General features: G+C 37.8%; 1 protein-coding gene across 1 annotated transcript; it reads right to left on the bottom strand.

The window, feature by feature from the left end:
• Positions 1 to 1,637: 1,637 nt before the first annotated feature.
• LOC119775137 (glutathione S-transferase theta-3-like) lies at positions 1,638 to 5,845 on the bottom strand. Its single transcript, XM_038273044.1, has 5 exons — positions 5,584 to 5,845; positions 4,985 to 5,072; positions 4,752 to 4,902; positions 2,939 to 3,115; positions 1,638 to 2,119 (listed from the first exon to the last, which is right to left on the bottom strand). Exons 1-5 carry the CDS (start codon positions 5,693 to 5,695, stop codon positions 1,922 to 1,924), a joined length of 726 nt encoding a protein of 241 aa, XP_038128972.1. The 5' UTR covers positions 5,696 to 5,845; the 3' UTR covers positions 1,638 to 1,921.
• Positions 5,846 to 8,786: the final 2,941 nt, after the last annotated feature.

Raw genomic sequence — 8,786 nt, forward strand, 5'->3', positions numbered from 1 at the left:
TCAGATGTTTATTTTGTTTAATTTTGATGATTACAAATGACAACAAATGAAAATCTCAAATTCATCATATCAGAAAATTAGAATATTGTGAAAAGGTTCAAAATTGATGGCCCCTGGTGCCACACTCTAATCAGCTAATTAACTCAAACCACCTGCAAAAGCCTTTAAATGGTCTTTCAGTCTAGTTCTATAGGCTACACAATCATGGGGAAGACTGCTGACTTGACAGTTGTCCAAAAGACGACCATCGACACCTTGCACAAGGAGGGCAAGACACAAAAGGTCATCGCTAAAGAGGCTGGCTGTTCACAGAGCTCAGTGTCCAAGCACATTAATAGAGAGGCGAAGGGAAGGAAAAGATGTGGTCGAAAAAAGTGTACAAGCAAGAGAGATAACCGCACCCTGGAGAGGATTGTGAAACAAAACCCATTCAAAAATGTGGGGGAGATTCACAAAGAGTGGACTGCAGCTGGAGTGAGTGCTTCAAGAACCACCACACACAGACGTATGAAAGACATGGGTTTCTGCTGTCGCATTCCTTGTGTCAAGCCACTCTTGAACCACAGACAGCGTCAGAAGCGTCTAAAGAGAAACAGGACTGGACTGCTGGTGAGTGGTCCAAAGTCATGTTCTCTGATGAAAGTAAATTTTGCATTTCCTTTGGAAATCAAGGTCCCAGAGTCTGGAGGAAAAGAAGAGAGGCACTTCATCCACGTTGCTTGAAGTCCAGTGTAAAGTTTCCACAGTCAGTGATGGTTTGGGGTGCCATGTCATCTGCTGGTGTTGGTCCATTGTGTTTTCTGAGGTCCAGGGTCAACGCAGCCACATACCAGGAAGTTTTAGAGCACTTCATGCTTCCTGCAGCTGACCAACTTTTTGGAGATGCAGATTTCATTTTCCAACAGGACTTGGCACCTGCACACAGTGCCAAAGCTACCAGTACCTGGTTGAAGGACCATGGTATCCCTGTTCTTAATTGGCCAGCAAACTCTCCTGACCTTAACCCCATAGAAAATCTATGGGGTATTGTGAAGAAGAAGATGCAATACACCAGACCCAACAATTCAGAAGAGCTAAAAGCCACTATTAGAGCAACCTGGGCTATCATAACACCTGAGCAGTGCCACAGACTGATCGAATCCATGCCACGCCGCATTGCTGCAGTAATACAGGCCAAAGGAGGCCCAACTAAATACTGAGTGCTGTACATGCTCATACTTTTCATGTTCATACTTTTCAGTTGGCCAACATTTCTATAAATCCTTTGTTTTTATTGGTCTTCAGTAATATTCTAATTTTCTGATATGATGAATTTGAGATTTTCATTTGTTGTCATTTGTAATCATCAAAATTAAACAAAATAAACATCTGAAATATATGAGTTTGTATGTAATGTATGAATATAATATACAAGTTTCACTTTTTAAATGGAATTACTGAAATCAATCTACTTTTTCATGATATTCTAATTTTATGACCAGCACCTGTATATTTTTTACTAAAGGTCCAAGGAACAATCCTCCACAAGATGGCAGCATTTCCCCATCATTTATCTACAGCTTTATAATGAAAGAAAATGCAATCCATGTTTATCATTCCTTGTTCAAAAATGCAAAAAGCAAGATAAGACAAATATGTTACATGGAGTACAGTTTATTTAATATGAGAAATACCATAGGATAAAGCATTAGAATATAATTTGGTTATAAAAGAAGAAGTTGCACTGAAGGTTAGCCAATAACCAACATTCCAGAGAACTCAGAGAAGCATTAAATTTCACATTCCTCAATTACATAATCTGTCAGTTTATCTCCTGGTCAATGGGACCATTAGAATATAAACCTAAACAGAAAGATGAGATTTTATTATGACGTCTAACAGCTGCTTAGTTTTCTTTTGGGTTACATCAATGTTGTCCGGCTCAATAGTAAAATCTGAGGATTTTAGGCTTAAAAAGCTCCAGTGTGCCGGGATCTATTTTTCCCATAATCTCCTGAGCACCCAGGATGTCCCGGTTGGCCTCGTCAAACAGCTCCATGTCGATGGAGACCCGTACTCTGTCCCGCCAGGCGCTCAGCTTGGGTCTCCCATTGAAAACGTCCAAACCAGCGCCGACTGGCTAATGGAAGAAAAGATGAGTGGAATGTTAGGGTGGATCTACAGGAGATGAATTCACGGATGAGAATAATTTCCCAGATTCAGGCTGATCAGGACCTTTATTTTCTAAAGACAAGACAAGTGTAAAGGTGGTTCAGCAATATTGTAAAATAGCCCATAGCTTCCTCTTATAGCAGTGTTACTGTGGTTCAAATGTTGCTTCAAAAAATTCAGTACCTCATTATTTTTCAGTTAAATTTAATAATACAGTTAGTATTATATTAACATAACTAATACAGTTCCTACTAGATTAATACATACAAATAAATAGAAAGGGTAAAATTCCATCTATTTTCACTTATCAGAAGCTAATGAAGAAAAAATCAGGACGAAAACCAGAAGATTTATTTTCTACCAGAAGTAGAGTAACATGAAACCTTTTATCCAATATTTCCATTTCCATCAAGATTTTCTTGATATGAACGTTGCTAAAGATTCTAACTTTAAAATGATATTAGGAAAAGGTGATGGAAATGCACCTTGTGACTTTAGATTAAACCTACACTCCCTGCAGGGCATCCAGATCTGCACTTAAAGTGTAAGAGAGAGTCTAGGGAACTTCCAGAGAGGCATTCAGGAAGTGTTACTAATGTCTGAAACTCCCCATCTGACTTTGTGTTGTGAAAGAGGAGCAGTTCTACTCCAAGACACTTACAAGAAATCCTTCTTGTATTTGTTTGAACCTTGTTCCAGAGAAACGCAGCTTTACATTCTGCTGCAGCTTTTGTTGTCAGGTCCATCCCTCAGCTAAGAAAACAATGACCATAAATATTCAGCTCACCTGCATGACCTCCACTATAGCCACCAGGTCAGCCAGAGAGATCTGATCCCCCCCAAAGAACAGGCGGTCCTGGAGAAACTTTTCTTCAATGAGGTTCAGGGAGTTGTTCAGGTCCTCCAAGGCTCCATCCATCTTCTCCTTTGGGACTTCCATGCCAATCATTTTGGGTATCAGGAGCTTCAGACAAATATTTCCGTTTTAGTAGAAACACACACTCTTTAACACAGTTTGCTGATTGTTACAGATCAGAACCACACAACATCACATCCTGACTCACGCACTCACGGTTTCTTTAAATCTACAGGGAAAATTCTTTTTCTCTCTCTTCTACCTTTCTTTTTTTTTTCTCCCCCATTTATTGTCATTACAATATCACAAGTACAGAGCAACGACATTCACACTCTGCATTTAACCCACCCCCTTGGGGAGCAGTGGGCTGCCACCAGACTCGGACTAGGAACGATTTCCGGCCCTGGCATTTTTCCATCTAAATCTGTCTCTCGGCTGGAGATGGTATGATTTAAGGAGGGCCGGCTGAAATTAGTAGCTGCCCACGGTATCACAGATTACCAGTCCGAGCCTGGCAGTGCCCAGGGAGCAGTGTGGGGTTAAGGCCCTTGCTCAGGGACCCAAAGTTACAAGCTTCACTCTTCTAACCACTAGGCCAACACTCCCCATACACTGAGCCCTGGTCTGGATGCAACAGAGAGACCTGAACATCCATCTGGACATCACATTACACATGGTGCAATCTTCTGAATCGTAGTTTATTTTTGCTGGCAAAAAGAACTAAATAAGTCTTTGAAAGAGATCTGAGCTAAAAATTCAGGACAGCCCTGTTTTGTTGAAATATCCGTCTGTCAATCCAACAAGATGAGAACTGGTTTTATGTCCTGGGTGGACCTCCTGTGTCCGGTGTGACCCTCTGTGCTGTGAGTGCTTCCAACTGAAAGGCCGCTGAGTCGCTGCCTGCCTTCCTGAACTCTGAGCTGCACACATCTGTTTGTTATTTATATCGCTACAGCTAATCTGATGGAGATCTCATTGCATCACAGCATCTGAGCTAATGAGCTGAACATTATCAGACTCTACCTTAAGAACTTATTTGAATTCTCTTATGTTTACTGTTTCTTTTATTTATTCAGTGTTTAATTTTAGTAGTTTGTATTGTTTGCATAGTTTATTGAACATAATAATACTGTAATAGGGATTATTAGGTTCAATAAACAAAGCAGCCCTTCTGTTTTATTTGTGTTAGTCTGTGGTTATTTATTCAGCAGTGACCGGTTGATTAAAAGCAGCAGAGCCTACTTCCTGTGAGTAACAACTTTAATAGAAGAGATAAATATTTTCCTTGTGGTTAATGATCAATAAACTGATTTATTGACATTTACCAATAATGAAGACATCTCGGATTTTAACAGCCGGTCCAAAACGTCCAGCCACAAAGGTAAGCTGTTAATAACACCTGGTAATTAAGCAAATTGTGAGTTATAATCATTTAATCAAAGAGAATTTGTTGGTTTTACCCTTGATTAGAATGACATATTAATTGGCTATAATGTCCAGTTGTAATTAGTAATATATTAATGACCTGCTAGTAAAATTGCACAGCACTTTTATAAAATGTTTGTGTCTTAAATTAAAAATGCATTAGAAATGTCTGACATTAAAGAATTCCTGATATATATGAACTTTACATATACTGATAGATTTAAAGCTACTGCTGCACAAAGAACCATCAGTGTTTGTTGTATTTATTTTGAATAGACCCAGTTAAGAGGAAGCCTTTGGGCCGTGTTGGTCAACATACCCTGAGCCAGAACATCTTGGATCTATACATCCGGATGGCGGTGTGCTGCCAGGACAGGTACTCATTGATTCGAGCACGCTGGTGGATATCGGTGGGGTACCAGAACTCTGGAGTCTGGAACTTCTCAGCCAGATAAAGCATGATGGGGATGCTAGAGGGAAGCAAGTGGATCAATAGGTCTACATTAGGTGCAGGGGTTATCAAGCTGATTTTTTTATTTATTTAATGATCACCTTTCAGCCAGACAAAAGTCTCCATCACGAAGTGCTGGAACTTTTCTCATCATGTTGATTTTTCCAAACTGATCCCCAAAGTGCTCTCCTAAAAGCAACACAGAAACATCTCAGTTCAGCAGGAAGCTGCTTCATTTAAAGAATGATTCACTCTTCACCTGCTCAAGCTGACAGAGGTGAGCAAAAGTTTTAAATAATTTTTAACAACTGATGTTAACCAATTTTCCATTTTTTTTCTTTTAGGACTAAAGTTCAAATTAAAATAAATCAAATCCATAACTATCTGTATGAGAGAAAATCAGACTCTATAATAATAAGTCTATTAATAATAAGGGTGCTCCTTACAGCCAAATATAAATATGTGTTAATCCTAAAGAGAAAATAATGCTTTGGTGCTGCTCATGATTTTCTGAGTTTCCCCACATTTTAAACCTTTTAACCTAAACAAGTCTCAACAAATGGTATATTTGTCTTTTATTGAAAACCAGGGTGAGTTTGAACCAGCAACCCTCCACAGACAGAACCTTGATAAACAGCCATCCCAGCATCTACTCTCCCTTAAAATATGCATTTTCCAGTGTTCCTGAGGGTGAACTCACCATGCATCAGAGAAACTTTCTTGAACTCAAAGGGAATGTTGTTCTTCTTTGCAAACATATAAACAGAGCGACAGGGCTGAGAAAAAAGGTCCAGATAAAGTTCCAAAGCCATCCCTGCTGCTTGCTTCTGCACTGATGAAGTTTTATCGAGTTTTAGTGCAGAAATAAATGCTCTGAAGATGCAGCTTTCAATGATTCCTTCAGGAAACCCAATAAGGAGTCCACCAAACTCCAGAACCAGAGCACATAAACACAGGAAATTCTCAGAAAAACCGCCCCTTCCAGCAGAATTCAAGGGTCTGGTTTGGGTTCCATAAATAGGGCAAGTGCGACCCCTGCTGTCTCACACATTCAACTGCAGGGAGAAGGCAAAATTCCAGAACCATGGTTTTCAAATTATGGCACCAATGCAACCGGTTAAACTTGGGTGACTTTTAATGTTACTTACAGAACAGTTTGGCATCAATGCAAATTTTTAAGTTTAAGAAATGGTAAAGATTTGCTCATTGAGTTTTGCTGCATATATCGCCTAAAGGTGAAGTAGAAAAGGCCTAAGAAGAAGTTATATCCTATGTTGTTTATTTCCTTCTCCAGTCAGAAGTTAATTTGAAGAAGATACAAAATCTGATATTCATTTTGCTTAAGTTTAGTAGGTTTGGAGTTTGATAAGACTTCAAAAATCCTTCTTTTTGTAGAATAAATCAGAACCCTTCAGAGGAAAAACAGCTCTACTTTGGTTTAACTGTTGATAAGACATTGATCTTAATTCAGATGCAGCTTTTAAACCTACAGTAAATCCTGCTGCCAAAACGCTTGCAGAGAGAAGAGCCTTTCTCTGTTTCTAAATAATCATTGTAGTTCAGCGTTTTCTGATTGCACTGTTAATTTGTGTCCCTCTTCTTTTTTCCCTTTTGTGTTCTCTAGTTGTTGCCTTGTTAGTTTTTCCTTTTGTCTATTGATTGCATAGTTCATTATTGTGTTTTTACCATCAGATTTTTTTAGTCTTTCTGTGTATCTCTGATCTCTATCTTTGTCTCCCTACTTCAGCTCTCTACTATCTTTCTGTCACATTTGTTTCACATATCCCCTTTTTTTCTATATCCCTTTAACCTACAAATTGAACACAGTAGAGTATGAGAAAACTCTCTAGAGCTTTGAGTCATTTTGCTGAACTTAACGCTCTGACCTTGGGCTAAAGCAGCTATTTTTTTCTTTGATAGAAAACTTATAACCGACCTGATGGTATGATCTGATTGAACTGTCTCTGTAAAGATGATGTGTGTTATGGATTGGCCCTACTATATATAAATAAACTGAAATGAATTAAATCCGAGTGGCTGCGGTCTCTGCAGAATGATGCACTTCAGACAGTTTGGAAATGGTCTTATAAGCTTTCATAGATTGATGAACCCACCTGCTTCTCTAAGGACACTGCTGATGGCAGCTGATGTATAGAGGTGCTCATACTGATGATGATCCGTCAAGTTCAAATTGAAGCAACAAGGATGCTTAGTTATTTTAAAGCATTTTTCTGGCTTTTGTTTGTGTATTAAATTTTTGCAGTTACTCTGAGGATGCATGAGCAACTATTTATTGGCAAATTACCATTATTGTTCTTAATAAATAATCACTTCATTGATGCAATTGTGTCTTCTGCAGCCATGTTCTAAAGGTCTTGATTAAAAAAAAAAAAATTATGGGTCATTGCCAAAGGTTATCGCACCAATGAAAGTAGATTTCACTTTTTGTGTTACAAGCATTCTAAAGCAGTTAGTAGTACCGCTGCTGTAGGAGCCTAAATTCAGTTTAAGATAAAAGAAATCATGAATAAGTTGCAGTAAATATCAGAAAGTTAAAGGTTCTCATATGTAAGGATATTCAATATTTCTAATTGTACTGAGGTCTTTTGCAAATGTGCACGGTTTGTTTCTGGATGTTTAGGGGAGTGGCTTCTGCTTCAGTATTTACATTTCTCCTAATCTTCTTTATCATTTTTTTTATGGAAATGTAATACCTACATTGTTTTTTTGTTTATTTTTTATAAATAGCTGAACCCAACAGAGAGGATCCAATTAGTTGCTTTTTTTCCCCCATCTACTGGATTACTGAGGGGAAAAAGCTTCAAGCTTTTGGCCTGATTACGGCATAAAGGTCCATGGTTAATATCTGAAAGGAGTATTTTTAAATGTTCTTCCTGGGTGTGTATAGTTTCTCTGTGGTTCTCCTGTTTCCTTCCACGGTTCAAACGCTAGCTTAATTAGTCTCTAAATTACCCTAAGGAATGTAAGTGTATTTATTCTGTGATGGACTGGAGGGTCAACCTTTTGGACAATGATCCTTATGCAGAAATATACATGCATATATAGTTATTTACATTTAGCCCTAGAGTAAAATCCTTTTCAAGTGTTTTTTTTTTATTAAATCAGAAATGAACACAAAAATCTTTAAAGTATTTTTATTTAAATAGAAACTTCTGACTAAAACGGCAGAATAAACACATCATATAAACACATAAAAGGACAAACACTCATAAAAATAATAATCCATAACAGCAACGGCTAATTATTATACATCCTTACATTCAAACACGTGTGGAGAGTTATAACTGGTAGTTATTATTTTGCACAGACACACACACCATACAAACACACAGTCTTTGTGCACATACAAACCACCTCTCTCACACACTTTAAGCCACAGGTTTATCCCTTTAAAGTCAGTCAGGGTGAACGCTCAATATGTCCGTTATGTTACACATGGACAACTGTGCTTAAATAACAGCTAGCATCAGGTTAGAGACTCATTATTTGGTCACTTTCTGCATTAATCCACACTTTGAAATTCTGTATTTTCTTGTTAAGCTCGAAAAATATTCCTTTTTCAAAGTCTTATCAAAACAGATTATTTTTACAGCAGTGGTGTGAACCGATGCATCAGGACTTCAAGTGCTGTGCTACTAATGTTTTTAAATATTGTTGGACAGTTTGCTGCATTATGTTTCATTTTTTTTGTTAATTCCTGAAAGGCACTAGGTGAATATTGTCTCTGTTTTAAAATGAGTAAAAAAAAAAATCAAAACAGCAATAACTGAGATCACATTAGTACGGAAGAGGATTAGGGCCACTGAAAAATAAAAAAAATTAACTGATTTTTAAATTTTATTTCAGTTTAATATGGGGAAAAAGTCAGAATTCTGACTTTTT

Source organism: Cyprinodon tularosa, unplaced genomic scaffold (assembly GCF_016077235.1).
Source record: "Cyprinodon tularosa strain WSP-4 unplaced genomic scaffold, ASM1607723v1 ctg852, whole genome shotgun sequence".
In the NCBI taxonomy this organism is placed as follows: domain Eukaryota; kingdom Metazoa; phylum Chordata; class Actinopteri; order Cyprinodontiformes; family Cyprinodontidae; genus Cyprinodon; species Cyprinodon tularosa.

Excerpts from the sequence above, each read along its gene's own strand:
- LOC119775137 (XM_038273044.1), bottom strand. The coding sequence starts at position 5,695 with ATGGCTTTGGAACTTTATCTGGACCTTTTTTCTCAGCCCTGTCGCTCT. Across the intron at positions 5,073-5,583 it reads GAAAGTTTCTCTGATGCATG|GAGAGCACTTTGGGGATCAG; the intron begins GTGAGTTCACCC and ends TGTTGCTTTTAG. Across the intron at positions 2,120-2,938 it reads CTATAGTGGAGGTCATGCAG|CCAGTCGGCGCTGGTTTGGA; the intron begins GTGAGCTGAATA and ends TTCTTCCATTAG.